The following is a 26,717-nucleotide window of genomic DNA, read 5'->3' on the forward strand; positions in this document are numbered from 1 at the left end:
GTCTAGCCTATATGATTATGATTGTCTCTACGGACTAAACCCTCCGGTTTATATACACATCAGAGGGGACTAGGGTTATACAAAGTCGGTTACAGAGAAAGGAATCTTCATATCCGAATGCCAGACTTGCCATCCACGCGAAGGAGAGTCCCATCCGGACACGGGTGAGAATCTTCGGTCTTGTATCTTCATAACCCATCAGTCTAGCCCATGTCCAACAGGTGGACACCCGAGGACCCCTTAGTCCAGGACTCCCTCACCCCACATCAACCATTGTAAGACTATGTTTTGTTATTTCCTTATTGATGAAAAATGACACACAGTAGGGCTTTTGCCTTACTATTTTATGGTAAAAAAGTAATATTTATACAACCATTTTCTTTTTCTATGAGAAAACTTCCAATCTATTCATCTATTGTCAAGGTAGTACGAAAATACTAGAAGTAAAATTTACATCTAGGTCCGTAAACCACCTAGCGACGACTACAAGCACTAGAGCGAGCCGAAGACGCGCCACCGTCATCGCCCGTCCCCCGTCGGAGCCGGGAAAACATTCTTGTAGTAGACAGTTGGGAAGTCGTCGTGGTAAGGCCCTATAGAACCATCGCACCAGAACAACAACCGTCGTTGATGAAGAGAAGTATAGATCGAAAGGATCCAACCTACAGACACATAGATGTAGACGAACGAAGACCGGATCCAGAAGGATCTACTGAAGAAAAATGCTGACCGATCCCACGAGATCTACTAGAGACACGCCTCCACATGCCCTCCGACGACGTTTGAAGCATCACCGGGATGAGGGCTAGACGGGAAGAGCCTTATTTCATCTTTAAGAAGCCACCGCCGCCTCATTTTCTTGATCATGGCACAAACCTTAACAAAACTCAGAAAACACCTAAAAGCAGAGCCTCCCCCCCCCCCCCCCCCGCCGGCAAGGGCCGGGATCCGCCGCGCCTCCATGGTCCAAGGACCATAGGAGACGAGGTGGACCCGCGGCGGCACCGGCGAAAGGCAGGGAAACCAACTTAGAAACAAACAATGAGGATGGACGAGTTATACAACCATTTTCAATGCCAATAATCATGCAAGATATAATTCCACACACTAAGAACACCTCCAAGAGAAAACATTAAAACTCCTCCCTCATCTATAATGTCCTCCCTAGCGGCATCCTCATTTGTCTTTCCCAATTATCAAATGGATAAATTGCCGTCAAATAATTCACACAAAGATCATAAACAACAAATTATATCATACATGATTAAACATTGGACATAAGAGGATATTAAATATAACCTAGGATTAAAACCTAACCAGTCACAACTGAATGCCTGTGTGAAGTTGAGGTGCAGTTCGATGACCTTTGGGCCATGGCCGCCGGATGAACTGCGTCAGTCGTCGTCCCGAGGGCATCTCCGATAGGTTGAGTCCTAGTGCTTGTGGAGAAGGGCTTTAGCATTGTGTGTGCGCCCCACAGCTTGTCGGTAGGCATCATGCTCGGAAGCAACACTGCCCTTGCAGAGCATGGTGGTGTTGAGCCACTGGGGACGATGGGCGTCGCTTTCCTTCATCGTTTGTGACCGGACTTGGATGGCGAGCTCCTCCTTCTAGAGAACCTCCACCTCCACACGTCGCACTCCAGCGGCGAAGAGTAGGAAGTGGGCACGTCTGGTGTCCCATGTGGGTTGTGTCCCATGTTCTATTATTTCCCTCGCCGGCGACCCGTAACTTCATTTTCCGGATCTCACGGACATTGAGCTTGTTAGACATGGGGAAGATATGACGTGGAACATGGACGGTGCCACTGCTGGTGAAGATTTATGTTAAAAACTGTCATTTCTGCTTTTTTTAATTAAAATATGTCAAAAATGTAATAAATTTGGTTATGTTTAAATGACAATCGTCCGGTTTACATAAAAGAATTTGGTTTGTCCAAATTCCATTTAAAATATGTTTGAATGTTTTGATGAATATTATTGGATGACCGGCTTTCGTACTATCGTACCACTGTTTATGAACCCGTCCTTCGCGGACAATGTGTTTGTTTTAGAGGTTCGCGTTGAAGATGCCTAAGGCAGATAATTCCAACAACACCTGCACCGTTACAAGCACCATTATCTAATGCTTATCATGCCGCGTACTTGCGTTCAGATTTCCGAGCAGAGAGATAGTAGCTTGTAAGGTCTCAGTCAAACCGCAGAGCTCTCTTTGCCATAGGGCTATGTGTGATGGGAGAGCACTTGCTGTCGGGGCTGGTTACGGCGGGGGCAAGATAACATTCACGGTAGTGATGAGTTGCCTCACGGCGGCCTCCGGCGGGCTCATACTTGGGTACGACGTCGGAATCACAGGTTAGTAGTGCCATATTCTGAATATGCGCCTTGATCCTATAATCCTGTTGGACGCCTTCATCCTAAAAGCTAGAACATTTATCAGTCTCCTGCCTGACGTTGTCTTCCCTGTCTCTTCTCTTTTCTTATGTTTAGACTGGGTGATGATTATATTTTCTGCTAACTCTTCTATTAAGAAACAAATTTTATATGTTTGAGCTTGATATCTCAAACCCAATCCGGGCAAATATCACCTACAACAAATTAAAAGATATTCATCTAGGCACTCACAACGAGTTTTGTCTTCTGAACTAGCTTACAAAGTTCAAAGACTTTTTTCCTTGGCCGGTTTGAAGCCGAGTCTGACAGTTTTGAAAAAAATCCGAGTTTGATAGTGACGCGTAGCATGGAATGAACATGGAACCAAACTCGGACTTTTATGGCTATATACTTGGCCGTGACACTCCGGCAGTCTACTTGATGAGGCAATGTTTGTCCTTTCTCGGTATAGAAAACTGCAAGATATTGTCGGAGGAACTACTTCAAAAACTATAACACTAGGAAATTCTTAAATAAAGATTACTTCAAATACTATAACACTGGGAAATTCTTAAATAGAGATTGGGTCACATGCAACCATAATCTTTCTTCTAATATGCAACTATCATCATATGGTTCGAGGTGGAGGGAAGGACGGGACGGCGATCATGGTGATAGCCGCCTGCCGCGGGGAGGTGGGCGGAGGCAGGAGGTTAGGCCTGGTAAACCGGCTGTTACGTTGCGAAAAAGAGTAAGAGGTTGAAGATAAACAACATCTAATGTTTTACGGAAATGTTAACGCCCACACGTGTGGGCGTTCACCACCCCGACCACACGCAAGCATCACCGTTGGCAGGTGTGTGCACGAATCTTGGAACAAATCAGGTGGTTTTTTGTGCCACGTAGGATGAGGCGCGTGTGCAGTGTGCGAGTAGGTTCGCCCGCACGTTGGTTGCCACCCCGCGGTCAGCGGTTGCCATCTGAGTCGTGCGGTGGAACTGCAATGCGCCCGCACGCCACGCTTCGACTGCGGTTGACGTCGCACGCCTCTGCCCCCTCTCCCTCACGCTTCCATTTACTCACCCGCACCGCAGTTACCGGCAGAACCCACTCGCATTTCAAACCATCGAAGGAGAAGGCGAGGGGAGAAGGCGACGGCGGAGGCGGAAGAATCGACGGTGTTCGGGACCGTCGGTGGTGCTCGCCGGAACGGAGCGGCTCGCCGGAGCGCCTGTGGGTTGAAGGTACTGCTCGCTGCAACCCTCGCAATCCCTTCCTACATTTCCTTCCCTTCCCTCCTTGTTCGATTCCTCGATCGAGATTCGTAGAAATTCAGGCGATTTGTCGATGCGTCGGCGTTCCTGCCGGCACCGAAGTCGTCTGCTAGCCGCTTTTGGTTGCATTGGTCAGTTTCGTCGCGGGCGCGGCGGCGACATCGTCGGCGTGGTTCTGCCTGTTCGGAGGCACGCACTAGTATTGCCTATGGATTGAGAAGGTGTCTCCCGGGGTTGTTTTTGATGTGCGTTGGTTCGATTTTGTGTTTGCAGTCAGTTCGTGGGAGAATTTTGAGGGTGAATTTGAAGTCGAGGTAGTTGCCATTGAACCCTAGATCTAGTTAGTTTGGTTTCGAAAATGCAGTATGAGGCAAACTTGATAGTTACATTAACTATCATGTTTGTGCGACCACTAACTCCCTGAACAAATTTGATAGTTGCCACAAACGTGTTTCCCCTTGCGGCAACAAATTACTGAAATGATTGTGTTAGTTGCCACATGTAAGCTTTCTCACATGGCAACTATTTTTCATTCAATGACTGTGATAGTTGCCACACACACGCTCTTCCATGTGGCAAATAATTTTGCTGAAGTAATGTGATAGTTGCCACGCACACGCTCTTTCTCCGTGTGGCAACTAAGATTTGCTGAATTCCTGTGTTAGGTGCCACAATCATGCTATTTTCATTGCGGCCAGTGTTTTTCCGAATGATATGTGATAGTAACCACACTGTGATAGTTGCCACAATCGGTAGTCAATGTACATTCACGAGCCAACTGCACTGGATGGCAACCACTGTGCACATAAAGTGTGCCTGTTGCCACCTGGATAGTATATTCATGTGGCAAATAGAGTGTGAACACACTGTCTGTTGCCATTCTGCATATAAGACAATGTGGCAAATTGGTTGCATAATGTGGCAACCGACTTTGCATATCAAATGTATCAGATGCCATACATATGCTTTGCATGTGGCAAGTTTTTGCTGACCTCTTTGCATTTACATTTCCACCATGACAATTTGGTCCGTTCCCATCTCAGCAGAATGGCTCGTGGTGATCGTCAAAACGACGATGATGATTTCATGGATCCACCACAGCGTAATCGGGCAACTGGGCGAAGAAAAGAGGGTGATGAGGTAAATGTTCATACATCCCCCCTTCCTCCTGCTGTATGTTAATGGTTGACACCTTGAGCTTACAGTCGTCTGACACGAACTAAAATTTCTTTACATTGCAAAACGCGGCAACAACTGATCTCTTTTTTGCCAAAACATGGCAACAACTGATCACTTTATGTTTGTTTTTTGCAGAAGAAGAAACGTATTCGTAACAGAGCCTCCCAAGAACGACTGACTGCGTTGACTGACAAATTCAGCGACGATCAGAAGGGGGCTGCTGCTGAGATGGGTATGCAGTCTATGATGGTTGTCCGGTGCACGAACCTTGTCAACCCTGTATGCGATTGGCTTGGTGAGATCTACGACCCCGCCTCCAGAGAATTCGTGATTCCGGGACGCGGAAGACTACCGCTGAATGAGGAATCCGTGTTCTGCACGTTGGGTGTGCCCCGTGGACATATCAAAGTCCCGTACGAGGTCAACAACGAGATCGAGGAAGCGCTGTTCCCCCGTTTGTTTCCTGGGTTGGAATCCATGCCGAACACGACTGCAGTGGCAGATTCGTTGGAGGCCATGACGACGCACGGAGATGTTTTCAAGATGAAGCTACTCATGTACCTCATCTTAGCCATTTTCGCGCCGACCACTTCTCTTCGCCCAAGCAACAAATGCTTCCCCATCCTGGTGAATGATCTATCTTTACTACATTATTTTTCCTTCAATTTTTTTGCTCCGATGTCATGTGCAAGCTAGTCACTGACAGTTTTTTTGGTTGTTTTTTCCATTGGAATTCTGACGCGGCAACTCCTTGTCCTGAATTTTATGCGGTGCAGGCGAAACTGAAAGATGTGAAGAACATGAACTGGTGTAAGTTCATTGCCGACTTCCTGCATGATGCATTTGCAAGCAAGGTGTACCAGAAGGGTTGTCGACTGCATTTAATGGTATTTTTTTACCGGTCCTTTATGTGAACACTATTTTTTAACACATCTTTATTCATGCATGTCAACATGATCATAACAAGATGGCAACTGCCATGTTGATTATGTGGCAACTGCCATCATGACTATATGGCAACTGTCATCATACTGTGATGGCAACTGCCAACATGACAACATGGTAACTGCCATCATACTATGATGGCAACTGCCATCACTCTATGATGGCAACTAGCACATGCAGATGGCATATTCTTCGTAAAATACCATATATTTTATCCTGTTATTTGTCGCAAAATACCATGACCGCAACTGATTTTTCTTTATTTTTAAAATTGTTGTACATCAGCTCATGTACGTCGACTGCCTTGATCTGTCCACCATGGACTTCACTGGGACAGGAGGCCCGCTGCCTGCGCACAAGTTTGTTGTTTCTGCGTGGACTATCGATGTTGTCAAGGCTGTGCTTGCTGCAGACAGGGTAACTGATAGCAAATATGGTAAACTGCAGGTTAGTTCTGCTTTTTTTTGCAACACATGAACTGCTAGTCAGTGTTCATCATTCTCTCTCTTATATCGTTTGCTACTTTTTTTTTCTTTCTCCCCAGCTGATGGCCAAGCATTCTATAGACTACAGCGTGTTTGGGGGGCCTCAAAACTTTGAAAAGTGGATGGACGTGCACTCAGCTCCATCTTGTCCTTCAGAGGTAATCAAAAGATCTACATATATGGTTTGCCGTGGAGTATTTTTCGATGTCGTGCAAGTGGTTGCAATACGGGGTTGTCATTGATGCATCTTTGTTTTGTGTACAGGCGAGGGCACCTGTTGAGCAGCTAATAGGGCAGTTTGCATCTGGAATGACTAGCTTGCTCGGGAAGTTGGTTGAGGGGTGGACGTCCCTCAGTGGCTCTGACGGCGACGCGGTTGCGAGGCAATTCACTTCATTCGTCCCAGAACGTACACACCGTCCAACCGGTTGCCGTGGCCGGTATGACTACAACAGTTCCCAGGAGCCCGCTGACACACAAGATGAACTAGGTGGAGACGCTGGTCTCAGCAAGGATGACGATGATGTCATGGATAATGTGCAAGAGGACACCGATGATGATGAACACGCTGAAGTTCACGCAGGTGGTAACAAGGGCAAGGATGCAACAGATGTCCCCCAACCAGATAAAGTCAAACAACACACGACTGTGAGAGGCGAAGGGGTTTTGCCATGAAAGAGGGGGATGGCTCCAGAGGGTGCTGGGCAAGTTTCTGCTGGCAAGAGGTCTAGGACCGACCCTGTAGCTGCCAGGAAGAGGTTCGACTTTCATCTTAGCTTTTTGCTTTGTCTATTTTCTTCGAACAGACTCATCCTCTTTTTTGCACTTGTGTTCTTTCAAACGCGGCAAAGAGATTGTTGTCTGACAATTGCCACCTCTTTTTTTGACCTCCATCTCATACGTGCAGCAAGCCGACAGCTGGTGGACGAGCAATTACGAAGAAACAGGCGCCAACGCCAACCCGTGTTTCTGCTCGGTTGAACAAAGGTGCCCCCATTGCCGGTGATACCACTTCCACCAGGACATCTCCTCGCACGACGACAACCAACACCGGGGATCCTGTCGTGTTGCCAGACCTGAGGAAGGCAGTCAGGAAGTAGGTTTCTTCATCCGCTTTCATTGACATAGCGCTATATTTTTTGATTTTCCAATGCATTCGTTTAGCTTGTCACATTGTCTTCTGTCATCGCCCCCCCCCCCCACGTGGCAACCGCTGTTTTACCAAATGATATTTTATTTACTTTCTAAACGTGTGGCAACTTCTATTTTTGTTTTTCACATGGCAAGTGGAATGTAGGCCAAATGGTAACTTTAATGTACCTTATGGCAACTGCCATCTTTTTACCGTTGTCTTGTGAGCTCATCCCACGCCTAGGTTTGAAATTGCATTCATGGCAGATCAGACATTTTTATCATTCTTTCAAGGTTGCTAACATGGCAACTGCTGCTGGATGGCAACTGCTAGTTATGACACATGGCAACTGACGTTCCCCTTACATGGCAACTGCCAGCTTTTCCACCTATTTTTCCATTTTCTTAAGATTTCTACCAAGGCAAACATAATTTTGTTTCATTTTTAAATACCTTTTTCATGCGCTTCATTTTTTTTTGCAGGGTGAAGAAGACTACTACGCGTGGGTCCAAGCATATCAGTAAGGACCCACTCGAACGCATGCATTCAAAGTTGTCAACAGGGGGCAACTCAGATGTACAAGAGGCACCAGTCGACAATACTGCTGCTGCACCGTTGACCGCTCCCACCAACTCTGATGCAAGTGGCAGACCATCTCCGCCGGCTGCAGATGTGCAGCCTACAACAACAGGCATCCGTACATCGGGGAGTGACGAGTCGGTATCTGCCAGGACAGCTGAAATAGTGCCAACCCTTCTGGCAATGAAGGATGCTGCTGTGAGTCATGCCACCCCATCAGCAAGTGTTGAAGTGGACGCTCCCGAGACGAACCTAGGCAAAGAAGATTCCCGCTCATCTGACACTGATTCCAAGCGCGTGCGCGGTGGCACTCCTGTGTCCACGACAGAAGCGGTCAAGGCGGCAGTTCACAAGGACATGCCATCTACAGGTGAGAGTCCTGGCACAACAGCTCCAGCTCCTGGCGGTGCAGATACTGCTAAGGCGACTGTTTCGCGTGTTGGTCTACCACCTAGGCGTCGTAGCCCCCGCAAGCAACCAACGGACATACCGAACGCACCGACAGTAGCCAGGAGCAGGAGAGACGAGTCTGGTTTTGTTCCTGCGTCCACACTGTTCCCGCCACCTGCCAAAAGCAATGTGACGGAGAAACCTGAAGACTGGAGCACAACTGATGCAGGTGTCAAGCCGGGCACAAGCGACGCAGGTGAACACCCGGAGCAGACTGCGCCTTTTCCTGCAGTGGAAATCCCCATCATAAATCTGCGCACTTCCAGGCTCCCAGTCAACGTCGGTGTCCCCTACAGCCCAAACAAGAAGATTGTCATGAAAGCTATGGTTGATACCACTGACAACACACCCCGCCCTGCAAATAAGGACGATCATTCTACAGCTGCCGATTCAGATATGTTTGTCGATCTTTCACCCTTGGATTCTGCCCCGCAAGTCGTTCGTGGTCCGGCCAACAGGAATGAGAGGCACCCAATGGCCTTTACCCCACCGAGTTTCAACCTTGGCATCAGTCAAGATCAACCGGTTGTGCAAAATCCTATGCCAGTTGCCTTTGTATTCCCAGGAGGCATGCCTGCAATGATGGCGCAGCCAATGGTCGAGGGCAGGAAGGCTGTCAAGTTCGCAGAGCCGATTGTGGCAGGTACACTTGCCATGTCCATATGATTTTTCTTGCACACGTCTGTGTAGTTTCACTGTTGTCCCAATCATATTTTTTGTTTTGGGGGGTTCTCACTTGTGATGGCAACTGACATGCGATGACATGGCAACTGGATTTGATGCACCGTGTCACCTACTTTTTTTTCTGCCATGCTACATTTTACATTTGGGCAACCATGTGGCAACTGAAGTTGATTCAATATGGCAACCGTAGTCTCCGTAACATGGCAAACACAGTGCATCACACATGGCAACTGGAATTGATTCAACACCATGTCACCTGCATTTTTTTTGTTTCCATGCTGCATTTTTTCATAAAGCAATCACATGGCAAGTGCAGTTGACACAACATGGCAACTGTAGTTGCTGTGACATGGCAACTACATTCCAACTAGATGGCAACTACATTCCAACTACATGGCAACTGTAGTTGCTATGACATGGTCACTACAGCTGGACCACACATGGCAACTGCCCCACTTTTTCCTACCTACAACTCACATCATGCACCCCATCTTTTCTCACAATCCATCTGCTTTTGATTTCCTAGGTATCCTAACCCACTTTTTTTTATCACTGCAGCCACACCCGAGGAGATTTCACCGTCTCTTGAAGAAACTTACCGCATGCTTGAGGAGGCAGCATTATAGAGGAAGTCCTCACGAGGGCAAGGGCAATCAAGTTCCAACGTGCCTGCAGACACGGTATCCGAGGATACCATTAGGAGTGCCACTCCTGGTTCTGTGAGGCAGCAGAGGGTAGTGCACCCACCTCCCGCGGAAGACTACGAGCCCGAATTCAGGGCCACTAAAGAACAGACCCAGCTGTACGATATCGTCAAGCGGTTTGGAAATGCGAGGTCCAGCGGCAAGCACATGAAAGAGCTGAAAGCGTAAACGACCACACCCCATAACATCTCATTTTGCTTTGCTCCTTTTTTACCATTCACATCCTTCGTACTTTCTATGTTATATTGTTTTATTTCTTTCATAAAATTTTTTTACTTAGTAGGCATGATCCTTCCATGTTATATTGTTTTCATACAGCTCATGTTTGGACAGAACCAAAGTCATTCAATGCGGAGCGACGTACGTCGACCTTGGTGATCTTGCTGAGTCCGTGAGGCCAAACGGAAAATGTCGACGAACGTAGTTGCATGCGGGATTGACTACATCAACAACCACATCGATGTGTGCGCCGACAAGACAATCATGCATTACAGTGTGACCTGCAAAATATGGGACGGTGACTTCCACCACAAAATCCTGAGGAAGAACTTTGCCCAACACGGTGATTTCAAGCTCACAATGAAGAAATATGTGAGTACTCCTTCAATGTCTGCACTTTTTTTTCACAAGGTGTGATTTTTGTTGCCATCATCTGCAGTTGTGTTTTACGTGGCAGCTGTTTTCATGTGGCAACAGCTGCCGTGCACACTGACTTATTTGATTTTTCCATGCCGCGCAAACTATGTGGCAACTTGACAGTAACATACATGGCATACTTTTGTTCACACATGGACGGCAACTTTATTTCAACTACCCCCACCCATAACCAGAGTTTTTCTACGTGATTCTAATTCCTTTGTCCCTCTGCTGTTCTTTACGCGAACGCTGATTCTCATTTTCCTCACTTTTTAAAATGCAGGTCATGTTCCCCATGTTCCAGGAGCTTTTACCACATGACCCACACGACAAGTGTGGTCACCACTACGTGATCTGTCTTGACCTGAAGAACCAACGTGTTGAGGTGCTTGATTCAATCCGTTCGGAAGATGATGTAGACCTCACCACGCATGCTGAATTCTTCATTAAGAACCTCAAAGAGACATGGCACCGTCACTATGAACACTCAAAGGTAGAGATCAATCATTTCCCAACTGAGTATGTGGCGACTACAAAGCAAGGGAACACGTAATTCCTTCCTCCCTTTTCGTCTACCATTTTACATCAATCCAATTCCTGTTTTGTTTGTCAGATCTGAAATTGAAGTCTGTCTTTTGTTACGTCTGAGCTCTTTGCGTGGTCACGTTACTCTTTTCCTCGTGCAGGACGGACTATGGCTTTCACGCGCTGGAGTACCTTGCGAAGTGGGAAGGCAGAATTGTCCCCGCTATCATAGCTACAACGGTCGTTGAGCTCCGGAAAATCCACACATGGAACTGGTTGACGAATGAAGATTTCAACAAGCGGGCGGGAGCACGCGAGTTTGTGCAAGAAGCTATCAAGAAAGTCACCAAGAAGTACAAGTGATCACGTGGCGTTACAGACCGGACGCACACCTTACATTCTGTTGCCGAGGAATGTAAGGTATTATCTCGTTGTTTATTGTTGAAAACTATGTTTGTGTGCTATGTTGTGGCTACAACCCCACGTAGGCTACTATGTAGTGGTGGTGTGCGAGTGACATTTGAATAGTTTCATGTAATATATGTGTGGACGTGAACCTACTTTTAGGCGTAATTATTACAATGGTTTTGTCGTTTCTAGCACCGGTTTGATGCTTTGAACGCGTCTATGATGTTTTAAAAACGATGGCAAATGTAGTTCATCAGACATGGGTAGTGGAAGTCATTGTCGTTTTACATTTTTGGCTGTTTTTCTTCTTCATTTTCATCGGTAACTGCACGGGGGTAGGTTGATCATGCAGCCACAACGTTTTTGCTGGGGTTTATGCACGTTACGCTGTTTTCCAACTTGTTTCCCATACACTTGCACACAACACACTACGTGCGCGTAAACCGCGTCGTTTTTGTCATGTGAATACATGCCATGCAGAGTCATCAGGAATACCATGGCATATGTCCAGTACATCTAACATGGCAGATACAGTACAAACAACATGGCAGCTCCAGCATAATTAACATGGCAACTACAGCACAACTAAGATGACAGATCCAGTACAATTAACATGGCAGATCCACTACAACTAGCATGGCATATTCAGTACAAAATAGCATGGCATATTTAGCATAAATTAGCATGGCATGTTTAGTATCAAAAATCATGGCAGACTAACTACACATAACATGGCAAATTAAATGCATACATCATGGCAGATTAAGTACCCATAACATGGCAACTGCATTTAACCATTCAATGAATTTTCCCTTGCACTTCTGATGCCCCTGAAGAGTTATTCCCCCAATTGTTTTAAAAAAGAATTCTCAACATCTAGGGTACAAAACAAAATGTCCACAACGCCACAATTTTTGCTCATGGATTGGCCGCCCCTTTCTTCGTTTTCTTGTGTTTTGCTTGGATCTCCAATCCCGACTTGTACCTTATCTCTCTTGGACAACCCTTTGTGATGGAACGGGGTGGGTTCCTGACCTGGGTCTGTGTGCTTGCTGTTCCAGATCCTATCTCTGAGTTTTCAGACGACGACCCCGTGGATGAAGGCACGCTTGATGTGCGGGGGAACCGGTGTAAGGCTTCCTCGGCTTTCCTCTTCTTGATCTCATCAAGCTCTCTTTTTAGTGCTTTCCTGTGTTTTTCTGCGACTCTCGATGTGTCATCACTCTTGCACGCTTCATCAATTAGCTCAGCATAGTTCTTTGTCAGCACAACGTGCCTCACGGCTTCCATGGTTGACTCTGGTCTCTCGTCATGCACAGCCAGAACTGCGTGTGTTGTTTGCGGCGCCAACGCATCGTCAGCGTCCCAAGTCCATCGCCGCCTTATGAAATGTCGGGGCATCCGTGTCACAGCGTTCACGTCCATTACTTTTAGTATGTGACAGCACACAATGCCGTCCCGTTTGAACTTGCAGCATTGGCAGTAGAACTCACTTTCGCCTATCGAGGCTGTGACGAAGTAGTTCCTTCCTTTGTCCGGGTCTTCAGGTTCTGAATCTGACATGCCCAAAATAGAACACACCTTGAACGTACGTTCGTCCACCTGGAAAGCCGTGAACATGCTGGCACGCTTTATTTCTTCCTGGAATCTGCATTTTTTGTGTGTTTTCTGTTAAACTATTGTGGGCTTTTTTCTTGTAGCACCTTATGTTGTCATGGAAAATAGATATACATTTTGTTTGAACATGGCAAACGTAATTCATTGAACATGGCAAATATAGTATGTTGAACATGGCAAATGCAGTACGCTATACATGGCAAATGCAGTACAATAGACATGGCAACTGCATTTTCAACAAACATGGCAGATGCATCTTATTTAAACATGGCAACTGCATTTTGTTAAACATGGCAACTAGAGTTTATTAAACATGGCAATTGCATTTCAGCAAACATGGCAGTTGCATTTTAGTAAACATGGCAATTGCATTTCAATAGACATGGCAACAACATAACATTTTCCATTTGACACTAGCATTTGCACACCAACATGTCCAGTGGAAGTACATTGCATTAAACATGGCAACTGCATTTCATTGAACATTGAAACTGCATCCGGGTAAGCATGACAAACAGAATTTCTATTGAATATGACAACTGCATCTGAGTAAGTATGGCAAACAGTACTTTATTAAACATGGCAACCGCAAAATCATGGCAACTGCATCGCACTCTATAAGGCACATACTGACTTGGTGCTTTTTCTGCAAATAAGACTGTAACGCAACTGACTTACTTGTTAAAGATCTTGTTGGTGTATATCTTGCTCATTTGCCTCTCCATCGGTAAGTACGTTAGCAATTTTGGCTGCTTTAGCGCGGTGTTCGCTTCTTGCTGCAGCTCAGATCCCAAAAAATTTTGTTGCAAAGCTGTGTACTGCTTGGCAAACTGTAGCAATGAGTTGCCAGGACTAACGTACCGCTTCAAAACAGCATTGAATCCCTCGCTGCGCTGCGTAGTCTGCAGAAAGGGGAAGAAGCACTGCATGAAGTAGGCCGGCACCCAGTACATTCGCTTCTCCCACAGGCTTACAAGAGTATCATTGTCTTGGACTTGATGTGTTTCAGTCATGGCCATCCAGCTCCTTTCAAACTCCTCCACCGTCAAGCTGTGGTCCACGCACAGTTCGAATGCCTTGTGCAGCTCTGGACGGTCAGCAAAGAACGGTCCTAGCATCTCCTCAGCCTTCTTTATAATGTGCCACCTACAGTGCCTGTGCACTACCAACGGAAAGACCTCCTCTATGCCTGCACGCATGCTGAAATCCTGGTCCGTTATTATGTTCATCGGAGCAAGTCCATCCATGCACTCCAAGAAGGTCTTGAACAGCCAAACGTACCCATCCGTGTCTTCGTTCCGGACGAGCCCACAGCCGAACTGCAACGACTGATTGTGGTTATTTATCCCTATGAACGGAGCGCACGGCATCTTGTACATGTTGGTGAGGTACGTCGCGTTGAATGAAATGCAATCTCGGAAATGTTTGTAGGCTCTCCTTGCAGCACCATCCACCCAATACATGTTCCTGACACGGTCCTCATCGTCCAACCTTATCCTGTAGAAGAAATCTGCATCTTCTTTGGCTTTCTCATCGAAGTAGGCAATTGTGGCCTCTATGTCTGCCAACTTGCTCTCTCTACGGTACCTTGCCCGTAGGTTTGTGACGTCAGCTGGTATGTACGGCATGCTACTCAGAGTCCCCTTTTTGCTGTGGATGAGAGATAGTATCTGCACCATTCTCGATGGACCGACGTTACAATCATGTAGCAGCTTTACGAATTGCCTTTCGACGGGGGTGAACCCTCTGTGGGCGGTCAGAAATTTCACTAGGTCGAACTTCTTTATCAGTTGGTGGTTGTGCTCGTCAAAATACTCATTGACCACCCACTGTGCTCCATCTACGTTTAGCTTACACCGGACAGGGCACTCAGTCTTCTGAATGATACCTCTCTTTCGTTCCGGAACGACAGGCGCATCGCCTTTCCCCTTCTTGTTCCTGCGTGCCTTGTGGCACCTCATCTCACCTCTGCTGTACTCGTTAGTTTTCTTAATTGTCCTACGGTACTCGGTGTTGACCGCAAACCCATGGAACTTTGCATATGTCTGGTAGTATTCCTTTGCTGCTTCGAATGACTCAAATCTTTGCCCAATGTACGGTGGCTGAGGCACCACGATCTCTGATTGCCCACCATCTTCATCCCCTTGCGCGTTGTCGTCAGTTTCATCGTTCACTTCAGTATGGGTGGCAGTCCCATCTACCTGAGAGTTGCCAGTGCTTGTGTTCAAAGGGGTGCTTGCCGGCATTGCTGGAATGATTGCCATTCCCGACTCTGACTCGAAATTGTTTGCGGCATGTTTGTCTGCTGTCTGGTGGAACGCGTCTTCCGTGCGCTCAGAGCTCCCCGCAGTAGATGTGCCGGCGCCGCTGTGCATTGTAGTTGTAGGTTCTGTAACAGGGAAAAACAGGTACGAGATTAAGAATTTTGTGTTGGCTAACATGTGGATCGCAACGGATCACACCATTTTCGAGTGATTTTCCATGACATCTTTTACAGACAGCAAGCCGTCAGTCTGTGGGTGGTCATTTTTATGGCAGCTGTAGGTGTGCAGACATGGCACCTACTGTTCAACAAACATGGCAACCATTGTTTTGCCTACAAATAACTACAAATAGCAAATGTAGCGCTGTTTTTTGTGGTTCAGATATTTTCCCTCTACCTTGTTGTGCTGTATTTGACCATTGTGTGTGGTCTGTTACACCATAATGACGTGATCCACCAGGAATTTGCGAAGCTTGCCAGGAGACGTTTGCCGGGTCACCGCCAGCGTAATAACCTGCAATCATAGTAGTGGTTGGTCAAATCGCGGCAAACGCATTTCGTGCTAGCACGGCAACTGCAATTGCCCTTATGTGGCAAATGCATTTTTGCTTGCATGGCAACTGAAGTTGCATCGGTAGGGCAATCGCAGTTTGTTATTAGATGGCAATTGCAGTTGTCATGAAATGGCAACTGCAGCTTTTCCTACATGGCAACTGCAGGTGTGCAGAGATGGCAAATGTTGTTTTTAATACATGGCAACCGTAGAAGACCAGTCATGGCAATTTTTGTAGTTGTCAACTATGCTCCTTGTGCTGACTGAGCATCCGCATCTTCACTATGTTTATGGACTCACCTGTGTACGACGTCGATGGCAGGTACATGGGTGCTGCCCGATTCCACGTGCTGCACGAAGGCTCTGCATTTTACACCCGTGATAACTCGTGAGTCCTTTTGCCATCTTTTTTTCATGTTCATTTTTCATGTCCACAGCATTATGTGCTCTTTTTTCGTTTTTGCATTACCTTGATTAGCCATACTAGCTAGTTGGAGTTGGCTGCCCGTACATTTGTCAGTGTTAGCGCCTTGTGAGTGCACTTGCCACGGGCCCCCCCTAAGATTGTTCTGGTCATAAGAACCTGCAAGACAAATGACAGTGCACGACATAAGTAGAATGTCATGTCCATCGTCGCGAAGATGGCAAATGTTTCTCTTCATTTTTTAGCACGCATCGTACCTACGCCTGCATACTATTCTAGCAGCGGCAGCAACGGCCCTGCAGAGATGAGCTGACTGTACTCTGATGCATCGAAAGGTGGCGGCGTTTCTGGCCTTTGAGAACCCCAATCATCTGCACCATCTTCGTGATTCATTCTTTTCCGTGTCTCGCTTCTGTTCTGATGTGCTCTCAATCACTGGATGAACAAGAAGGCATCAACAATCCAAAAAAATTTTTATCATTGTGCTGCTTGCATGTAGAAGTTAACACGTCAGTGCTGTCACATTTTCATGCGTTGGCAACCAACATATCATGGCTAGTAGGACATGCACATCCACTATCCTTTTCTAAAATCTGGTGCTAGCTATCCGTTTGATTCGATGGCATCAGGCTCTACAATAGGATGGCAAGCAATAAGTTGACATGGTGGCAGTTGACGACAATGACAGGTGGCAACTGACGTTATACACCAATGGCAATTAATTTTCACACACCCCATTATTCCAAATTTATCAATTCTCTCTCCCTTTTTATGGATTCCTGCACATCCATTCATTCACCAACTAGGAGCATCAACCTACTGAGAACTCACGGTTATCTCTAGCGTACTACATGGCAGATCTAGTGTATTCTGCTTGGCAACTGCGAAGTCACACAACGTATGTAGTGTTTTAACCCTGTAGGATGGATCTAGTTGCCAACTTCATCAGTAATTTTGCAATTTTCTGCCCAGAAGGAGGATGAGAAACAATAGGGAGATCGGGAGATTCACCTGCTTTTAGCTGGTCGTCTCTGGAGGGCGTTGTTGGAGTGGGGGTTGGGGGGGGGGGATGGGGTGGGGGAGATAAGGGGTATGGTTTGCAGTGGGAGCGCCCTACAGATCCTCCCTGGTTGCCATGGCAACCAGAGATGGCCGGCGACGGAGGTCGGGGTTCGACAGGCGGGGGGCGAGGGCGCAGACGAGAGAGGGGACGGATCGGAGGCCGGAAACGGCTGGGTCGTGCGGGCAGCGGCTCGTCTGGCCCGGACGAGGCAGTGCGGGCGGGGTTGCCACGCACCGGACGTGCGGGCGCGCTTTTGTGCGCGCGGACGGGGTCGTGCGGGGCGGTTCCCGTCCATGCCACACGATGCGTGCGGGCGGGTCGCCCTCCACGCCACACATGTGGCAGTTATCGGCTTTCATGTTTTATGGGTTGTTGGATGAAGATTTAGCGGTCCAGGATAAAAGTGATTGATGCAATAATTAGGCGCTGCCGTTTTGTTCCGGTAGTATCCCTTTCGAGCCTAATATTTGCACTTGTGCAGTTCTTCTGTCGGTTCTTGAAAAAAATGATATGAAAAAATGATATGACCATGTATCTGTTGGCCACTTGATCAATCATGTTTAAAATTGTTTCTGCGAAATGTCAGGTGGGTTGACGCAGATGGAGTCCTTCCTCGAGGCCTTCTTTCCGGAGATTCTGCGGAAGATGTCCAACGCGAAGCAGGATACCTATTGCATCTTCGACAGTCAGTTGCTCAACACCTTCGTCTCCTCGTTCTACCTCGCCGGCATGCTCGCCAGCCCGATCGCCGGCCATCTAACCAGGACGTTGGGCCGGAAGAATTCCATGCTCATAGGCGGCTTGCTGTTTCTCGCCGGCGCCCTCCTCAACTTCACCGCAGTTAACATTGAGATGCTCATCATCGGCCGCATTCTCCTCGGCGTCGCCGTCGGTTTCACTAGTTTGGTAATTAACGCGCGCGCTTTCGTCCAACTCCATATGCATGACGTGCATTGTAACGGATGTGTTTTTTGTTGTTGTTGCAGTCTGCGCCCTTATACCTGGCAGAGATAGCGCCGGCGCGGTGGCGCGGGGCGTTCACGAGCACCTTCCACTTCTTCCTCAACGTGGGCCTGTTCATGGCCGATCTTGTCGACTACGGCGCCAACACCATTCCTAGGTGGGGCTGGCGCCTCTCTCTCGGCATAGGCATCGTCCCTGCTGGCTTCATCGTCGTGGGCGCGGCGCTCATCCCGGATACGCCCAACAGCCTGGTGCTGCGGGGGAAGGTCGACGAGGCTCGCGCTTCACTGCGGCGCATCCGTGGACTGGACACCGACATCAACGCGGAGCTCCAGGATATCATCCAAGCCGCGGAGGAGGACAAGATGCACGAGTCTGGCGCACTCCGGCGCCTCGGTCGCCGCGAGTACCGGCCACACCTTGTTATGGCCGTGGCCATGACGGTGTTCTTTGAGCTAACGGGCGTGATCGTGGTGTCCATCTTCACGCCTCTCCTCTTCTACACCATCGGGTTCACGAGCCAGAAGGCCATCCTGGGCTCGATCATCACCGACGTCGTCAGCCTCGCATCCATAGTGGTCGCCGGGCTCGTCGTCGACCGGTTCGGCCGCCGCTCTCTCTTCTTTCTGGGCGGCGTCGTCCTAATCCTGTCCCTGGTGGCCATGGCGTGGATCTTCGGCGCGCAGCTGGGGACCAACGGCGAGGTCGCGATGCCGCGAGGTTACGCGATGGCCGTTGTGGCGCTCGTCTGCGTATACACGGCGGGATTCGGCGTGTCATGGGGCCCCCTCTCGTGGGTGATCACCAGCGAGATCTTCCCCCTTGAGGTGAGGTCGTCGGCTCTAGGCTTGAGCGGGGCAGTCTCGGGGTTGCTCACCTTTGCGCAGTCGCAGTCATTCATGGAAATGTTGTGCCGGTTCAAATACATTACCTTCGGTTACTACGCCTGGTGGGTGGTCGTCATGACGGTGTTCGTGGCGGTGTTCCTACCGGAGACGAAGGGCGTACCCATCGAGTCCATGGGCGCTGTATGGGCGCAGCACCGGTACTGGAGGCGCTTCGTCAAGCCGGCACCAGCAACGCGGGCCAATGGGCCTGTTTGACGTGTTCGTGGCTTAGCGGCACGCGCCGCCTTCGTATTCAAACGGGCGGTTCTAATTTGTTTCCCGGAAAACATCACTGTGATTTGTGATGCACACAATTATATTTTATCCCTATTGTACTTAATTAAAGAAGAGTTTCTGGGTTGATAAATGATTGGTGCCAGCCGACCGCATATAAATTAGGTTGGTCGCAATCTGACATCTCGATCAAAACTGGATCCAATAGCCCATCGTTTTCGCACGCCCTCGAGAGGAGCGCGGGGACGATTCAACTACGCTGCCAAAGGTATACCACCAGCCTCCTCCTTGTCTTGCCGCCGCCTAAGGCCCTGCTGGTGAAGCCTGCACAGGTCCGAAGACGACGGCTGCGGGGTGTTCCTTGAAGACCTTTCTCTCTCGACCTGGATCCCATCGATGGCGGCCAACAAGATGCCTCAGGCGGATCCGCGGTGGGACGGCAACAGGGGTGCGATTCTCTCCGGCGAACGGCGGCATGGTGTCAACAACGCTGGGAGGTCCCGATGCGTGTTGTGGTGGTGCGGTGCCCAACTAATCCCTATCCGGGGTGACGGACGCCGCAACTACACTCTGGCTCGGTTGGGCGGGACCAAGAGGGTGAGCACGCACAACGGTCAAGACAGTGTCCCTGGTCGTGCGGCAGCGACGCTCGCCTCCATGCCCATGTGAGCCCACGTGCTTCCCTGCCTATGGTGGGCGACCGTGTGTCATGGATCTGGCCATCACCCAGATCCATCAACAGTAGGGACCGTGGCCAGTCGGAGGCATGTAGAGGGGTCAGCGAGGGATGTTGGATCCCTGACGGCGTTCCAGGTAGCTGCTGGCTCAGTGTGGCGTGACCACCAACAAAAACCATGTCGACCTCGGTCATGGCAGACGATCGCGGTGTTGTGGACGTCATCTCCTTGTCGAAGGAATCATCGGTTGCAATCATTGTTACCATGTTTCGGCTCCTCTGGGGAAAACCCGGTCTCCCAGATCGAACGATGGCGGTGCCTTCGACGCCGTTCTCCATCTTGTGGGCATTATTTGGAGTTGCGCTGCCTGAAGGGGACAAGAGGAGGAGTGGTGTGCATGTACCGCATCGATGACGACGGGTCTTGGTAGCGCGGTGCAGTGCAGTCTCAGGGACAGACGCGTGTTGACGCGCACACATGAGGGTGGCACTGTCTGGCGTCGACGGCAAGATGGCCTGACAAGGTCAATGCATTGATCGCTCCTGAAGATTTGACGATGGAAGATGGCGGTGGCGGATTATAGAGAGTGCACATGCAATGCGCGTTGATGGTCTACAAGACCGGCCGGTGTTCCTAGCTTGACGGGCGGCTTAGTGAGGCCACCGGATTACATGGTATGTGTTGGTGCGAGGTCACGTCACATCATCAAGTATATAGGTATGATGATAGTGCTCGCCAGGGAGGCGGCTTTGAGTTGATTCATGTATTTATTCTGGAAGGCTTTGCTGGATAATTTAATAAAGATGGTTGTGTGCATTGTTTGATGCAAAAAGGTTATGCTCCTTTTTGAAGAAAAAAATCATTTTCGCACCGCATCGTTGTATTTTTTCCTCCTCTCGTCTTACTTCTCATTTTTCCATGGCTACCATCCCCTCTGACCGCAACAACCTCTCCCTACTACGGCTGCCCACCGCACCCTCCTAGATTTGGCACTGCATGCTGCGGAGGATAAGCAGCCGCGATACAAAACACGCGTCGCCCTTGCAAATTCGAGCCCATCTCGGAGAGGACAGACGTGACAATGATGACATTTATAGGGCAGATAGCATGACCTGGTGATGGGGTGATGCTGCGTGTAAGTGGCGCCGATGTGGCCACTGACGACGATTGCCACAACTCATAGCCCCCGCGTGCTTCAATGGTGGTGACCGAACGATGCGACCACAGCGACCGACCACGACGATGGATGCAAACCGGCGAGCGATGGTGATGCTGGAACTAGCATCTGGCATTGTAGCCTGAGGTGCAACCAATGAGTTGTTGTATGCCACCACTTTAGGCTGGAATCGGCCGACGGCAATGCTAGAAAGGGGGTGTACAAATTGCATCCTAAATTTTTTTTGGCTAGACCGACATTGTGTTTTGCTGGATTTTTGCGCTGACAAGCTGCAACCGCATACACTTTTTGCTGGAATTGGCTCTCGCCGGAGTTGCAACTGGCCTTGCTTTTTGTTGGAATGGCTTTCGCCGGAGTTGCAACCCCCTCCCCCCACATCAGAAGTTGCAACCATTGTCGGCAGGAGTTACAACCCACCTACAGCCATGCTACAAACGTCTAAGGGAACTACAGGGCACTACAACCTACGAGTGCTGTGGCGGGCCAGTGAGAGTCAAAATACCAGCGACTGTGTATGTTTTTTTTGCTGCAACCAGCAACGGGTTTTGCTACAACCTTTCTTGGCGATGGCATGACGGGAAACTTCCGTTTGCTGGGGCGGCGGCGACCACGAGCTACAGGTTGCGTGCAGCTTTTGTGACGACGGCAACATGTTTCTTGCTGCGTGCTGCACATGAAACCAGGGTTGTGCAGCGAGAGGAGAGTGAGCTCTGTGACGAGAGGAGAGCGTGCGGTGTGGCAGGGAGGTGAGTGAGGTGAGGAGGTAAGGTAGAAGGACAAGGACAAGGCGGGGAATCAAATGGTCTAGAACGGCCGAATTGAATGGTTGTTAGGCGACCAGTAGAAATTTCGGCTGGCCGGCCAACACCTAACATCGCCCTTGTGGTTTTGCTTTCATCGCTTTAATCCCTCTTATGGACGCATGCCTTCTACTATTGATTTTTATTCAAACCACACAATCCCTATTAATTATTTTTCAAACCAACCCCACCTCTTTTTTAGGGCACCACCTCCTTGTTGCTAGGGAAAGAAACCTCTTGCAAAGCAATTAACAAAAATCAAATAAATGTCCAATTGCAAGAAATCCCTTGCAACAAACAATAAAATCAACTCAGGAATGCGCGCCACCGTTGATGTTGTAGCCGCAATTGTTTCGCTCGGGGTCATGGCGCCAGCCACCACAGCCAGCCGACCTTCAATGCCAACTTGTCCTCGACCTCAGTCACTTGGTCCATCACACCAACTCTAGAGAAGGAGCGATGGTGGAGCCTGCGCCGCAAGCGCCAACTAGGGAGATATCCAATCAAGGCCGACTAGGAGGAGGAGCTATGATGGAGGTCTGGCGTCCTAAGAGCGACGATGGAGGGGTGATGTGCTAGGCTAGCATGGCGAAGTCAACGTGCTCGGCCTATCCAGCTCATGACCCCTGGAGTCCTGGTCACTAGGGTTGGGTGCGACGCCTGGTCCACCACGAGAGGCCAGGACTCATGAGGTCATGTGGCTAAGTAGTGGGTGTGTGGTAGGCGATTTCGTTTTTGGTGCTCCACGCGCGTGTTTACTTTGATTTTGGTACACATCACACACATTCTTCCAACGTTTGGTGAGTTAGATGGGTCAACCCTTTTAGCTCCTCACACAGGTTTTGGATGCGACAACTATTTCTCGCCCGTACCGATTCTCATTAGGAATCTCCTATGGTTGGGCGCTATTAGGCCAGCCCAACACTCCAGCTTTAGTTTTTTTTATGTTGTTCTATTTTTTTAGTTATTCCATTGATCTACCAAGTTTTCTCTTGGGGTTTCTTTGGTTTTTCTATTGATTTTCTGTTTCCCTTTTCCTATCTCTTTTTTCTTTCTTTGGATTTATTTGTTCTATGTCAGTTTTTTTGGTTTTCATTGAAGTTTTTCAACACGTGTCTGCTATTTTTCAAGCACAATGTACCTTTTTTGTATACAATACGGACATTTTTTATATATACCAGGGACAGTTTTTATGCATGTTTAACATTTTTCTTAATATATATATTTAATGTCTAATTTTTTCATACATTTTGTAAAAAAATTGGTATCCATAAAGAAAATATTTTTATACATGTTTAACATTTTACAAATAAATAATTTTTTAAATATATGTTTTGATGTCTACTCCCTTCGTTCCAAATTACTCGTCGCAGAAATGGATGTATCTAAAACTAAAATACATCTAGATACATCCATACCAGCGACAAGTAATTCGGAACGGAGGGAGTATATTTTTTCATGTATGTTTTATATATTTTGTATACATCTTTAACTTTTTTATACGCATTTAACAATATTTTTAATACATTATTAATAGTTTTTCAATATATGTTTAAATTTTACTTTTTCATACACATTGTACATTTGTTGTGTACACCGGCAACATTTTTTTATACATGTTTAATATTTTTAAAATACGTAATTCACAACTTTTTCTAATATTAGGTACATTTTCTTGAAAGTTTTGAATACTTTTTTGATACAAACATTTAAAAAAAACTCCGGCAACAATTCTTATACACAGAGTAAACATTTCAAAAATACTATGGTAACTACGGCGAGGACAGCTACTATCCCGCAGCAAGCGAGACATAGCCGCGCCAGATTTTGGCAACCTTCTACAGGGCCCCTCTAGTTTTTTTGGCTGGTTTCTCTTTTTTTGTACTTCGGTTTTGTTTGGTCGATTTAAATTCTTTTTTCCTTGTTTTATTCTTATTTTTTTTACTTTTTTGGTTGGTCTTTGATTTGTTTCTGGGAAGCTTTTAGAAACTTCTGTTCGGTTATTTTCGTTTTCTTTCTGGGGTTTTCCTATTTTAATTTGCATTCATTCTTTTTATATAATTTGAACTTTTTGGACATCTATTTTCTAATTGCTAAACTTTTTCAAATTTCATTAGCTTTCTTCAAATTCACAAACTTTTCAAATCCTTGAATAATTTAAAAGTCATGAACTTTTCAAATTCATGAATTTTCTCAAATGTATGGACATTTTTCAAATCCTTGAACCTTTTTCAAACTTATGATATTTTTAAGTTGATGTTTTTTAAAGTCCATGAACTTTTTTGAAATTTATGATTTTTTTCAAATTCATGAAACTTTTTACTTTAAAAACGGTAGTTGGTTTTATTTTCTGAACAACTTCGCAACACCAAAAAAGCGAGGAAAATGGCGTAGTCAGCTTGCGAGCGATTTTTCGAAGGAAAGCTAGCGAGTTAATCAAGCGGTCCAGCCAATAGAGAGTGATCGTCATATGACAAATGGACCATGGCCCGTGAGATGGCTGCGCTAGCGCCACACGCTGATTCGGGCGTCTCAAGCGCTGATTAGGAGGTCTCGTGTGGTGGCCTTCAGCCCTTCGTGTTGGTGGTGGGCCAGTGCTGGTAATGTGGAGAAGATTGTAAGGGAGATGTCATGGGCTACGCTCGGCCTCCAAGAAATCGGTACTTTTTGTAAAATTAATTTATTTATTTTATACGAGAAACCAACTTCCCTATGGCTTTTGAATTATCAACCATAAACAAAAATATTAAGGTTGGTCGGGATCCCTTTTGATATTGTTTTTCAGTTTGGTTTTAAATGCACAGGCCCTCCACTTTACAAGTAATTATAGACAAGCCTTGGAGACTACTGAACTTTACCTAATGGATGCTGGATGTTCTAAAAAAATTCTTAGAGGCCCTTATTTTCAAAAAAATTTCACCAGGTGACCTAAAAATAACTGAAAATGCCAGATTTTTATAAATTGCAAGAATCCACGAGGGACTTCGAAGAAAAATTATTTCTGGTATAAAAAATTACAATAAAGTATAATAATGTCCGGAAGCTCCAATAATAAAAATGCGTGGACGACCATGGATGTGTACTAGTTCTTCCCATGATATTTTTTCCATCATTCAGGGACGTCTCCTTTGAACCGCTAATCAAATGGCTTTAGGGACCCCGAAAGACACCATATTTTGGTGAAATATTTCTCGTGGCCAAACTTAAATTATGGAGAGGCTCCATATCTCCGCAAAATATTTACCGAAGATGGAAATATATGGAAGAAGAGTCATAGATCCATGCAAGATATTTCTGGAGTCATATATCGCTATGTAATTTATGGTGGTGCCCAAAAATTCTCACGGGGTATTCATGGCTCCGTAAAACTTACGGTGGTGCCTCAAATTCCCGCAAGGTATTCTAGGAGTAATTCATGGCCCCATAAAATTTGTGGTGGTTCCCCAAATTCCCGCAAGTCGCGTAAGGACCCAAATTCCCAGAGGATATTTCTTGGAGTTGAATTAAGTTATTAGGGGCCGCATGGACTTCCATAAATTACCCAAGACGATGGTCACGAGGGTCAAATGGACTTAACAAAACCAAGATGACGCCCTTCTTCGATAACACACAACACTAGAGCTTATCAAGCATCCGTGAAGGCTTCAAGAACACCGACAATACTCCAAGGCCAACTTATTGACTCGAAACCGTGAAGAACACTTTTGTGAGTCCGAGTCAAGGGGACTCATGTTGTAGTAATGGCTAGAACTCTAACCGAGGTCCCACCCCCTATCTTAAATGCACAGGCAGACCACAAAAGTCAAGCCTATTCTACACAATTTTGGAAGGTCAACAATAGGCCTGGCAAGCCCCGATGGGTCCAAGCAAGCCATCCTGGTCAACAAAACTCCAAGCAAACCTTCATGCCAAGTCAAAGGAGGAAGAACGCATAAAATAATAAGTAAAAGGTGAAGGCAAGAGAGTGAAGAGGCCCAAGACCTAAAAAGGAAGCCTCCATGTGGTGTAGGGATACTCCCCATAATGTGCTACAACCCACCTCCTTGTCCAATTAGAGGCACATGGGCCAAAGGACAAAAAATTACCTAGTTCTAACCTCCCACCTCCTTACTTTAAGGGTAACCTTCGTAATTTCTTAAGGACTCCTAAGCTACACAATTGCCCCCATGGGCATGTAAATCACTCACTCCCACTTGAATAGACTCAAGAGTCGGGTCACTCTCTGATAAGTCTCCAACGTATTTATAATTTATGAAGTATTCATGATATATTTACATCAATTATATATGGTTTTTGGTGCATATTTATATTATTTTTATGGACTAACTTATTAATCTAGTGTTAGCTCCTATTTTTTGTATGCTTTTTCTTCGCAGAAAATCCATACATAGGAAGGTCCAAACATGATGAAATTTCACGATGATTTTTCCTAGACCGAGAAGGACCCTAGATGCTTTGGGAGGCAGCCAGAACACCCACGAGGTGGCCACAAGCTAGCCCGCCACACCCAGGGGGCAGGGCGCACCGCATGGCTTGTGGCCCCCCTCGTGGCTCCATTTCAGGTGATTCCAACGCTGAAAAATCCTATAAATAGAGAAACCCCCGGAAAGAAATATATAATAGTTCATCCATCGCTACAAGCCTATGTTCCAAAGCGATCTCATTTGGAGGCCTTCTTTGGCACCC

At 47.2% G+C, this 26,717-nt stretch overlaps 3 protein-coding genes across 3 annotated transcripts; 2 read left to right on the forward strand and 1 right to left on the reverse strand.

The window, feature by feature from the left end:
- The first annotated feature begins 5,053 nt into the window (after positions 1-5,053).
- Positions 5,054-7,911, forward strand: LOC125516800 (uncharacterized). The gene is made up of 6 exons (XM_048682109.2): positions 5,054-5,452; positions 5,602-5,712; positions 6,056-6,217; positions 6,315-6,413; positions 6,520-6,903; positions 7,870-7,911. The coding sequence occupies exons 1-6, from the start codon at positions 5,054-5,056 to the stop codon at positions 7,909-7,911; spliced, it is 1,197 nt and encodes a 398-aa protein (XP_048538066.2).
- Positions 7,912-12,291: 4,380 nt separating this feature from the next.
- Positions 12,292-16,134, reverse strand: LOC125546511 (protein FAR1-RELATED SEQUENCE 5-like). Its single transcript, XM_087530442.1, has 4 exons — positions 16,107-16,134; positions 13,986-15,379; positions 13,669-13,892; positions 12,292-13,021 (listed from the first exon to the last, which is right to left on the reverse strand). Exons 1-4 carry the CDS (start codon positions 16,132-16,134, stop codon positions 12,292-12,294), a joined length of 2,376 nt encoding a protein of 791 aa, XP_087386568.1.
- A 1,699-nt stretch (positions 16,135-17,833) lies between these two features.
- Positions 17,834-19,462, forward strand: LOC125516799 (sugar transport protein MST1). Its single transcript, XM_087528123.1, has 2 exons — positions 17,834-18,199; positions 18,280-19,462. Exons 1-2 carry the CDS (start codon positions 17,873-17,875, stop codon positions 19,357-19,359), a joined length of 1,407 nt encoding a protein of 468 aa, XP_087384249.1. The 5' UTR covers positions 17,834-17,872; the 3' UTR covers positions 19,360-19,462.
- The last annotated feature ends 7,255 nt before the right edge of the window (positions 19,463-26,717 follow it).

Source organism: Triticum urartu, chromosome 6A (genome assembly GCF_056163025.1).
Source record: "Triticum urartu cultivar PI428250 chromosome 6A, HENAU_Tu73, whole genome shotgun sequence".
NCBI lineage: Eukaryota > Viridiplantae > Streptophyta > Magnoliopsida > Poales > Poaceae > Triticum > Triticum urartu.

Excerpts from the sequence above, each read along its gene's own strand:
- LOC125516799 (XM_087528123.1), top strand. The coding sequence starts at position 17,873 with ATGTCAGGTGGGTTGACGCAGATGGAGTCCTTCCTCGAGGCCTTCTTT. Across the intron at positions 18,200-18,279 it reads CCGTCGGTTTCACTAGTTTG|TCTGCGCCCTTATACCTGGC; the intron begins GTAATTAACGCG and ends TTGTTGTTGCAG.
- LOC125516800 (XM_048682109.2), top strand. The coding sequence starts at position 5,054 with ATGGGTATGCAGTCTATGATGGTTGTCCGGTGCACGAACCTTGTCAAC. Across the intron at positions 6,218-6,314 it reads GCAAATATGGTAAACTGCAG|CTGATGGCCAAGCATTCTAT; the intron begins GTTAGTTCTGCT and ends CTTTCTCCCCAG. Across the intron at positions 6,414-6,519 it reads CTCCATCTTGTCCTTCAGAG|GCGAGGGCACCTGTTGAGCA; the intron begins GTAATCAAAAGA and ends TTTTGTGTACAG.
- LOC125546511 (XM_087530442.1), bottom strand. The coding sequence starts at position 16,134 with ATGTACCTGCCATCGACGTCGTACACAG. Across the intron at positions 15,380-16,106 it reads GCCATCGACGTCGTACACAG|AACCTACAACTACAATGCAC; the intron begins GTGAGTCCATAA and ends TCCCTGTTACAG. Across the intron at positions 13,893-13,985 it reads CCATGACTGAAACACATCAA|ACTACGCAGCGCAGCGAGGG; the intron begins GTCCAAGACAAT and ends CCCTTTCTGCAG.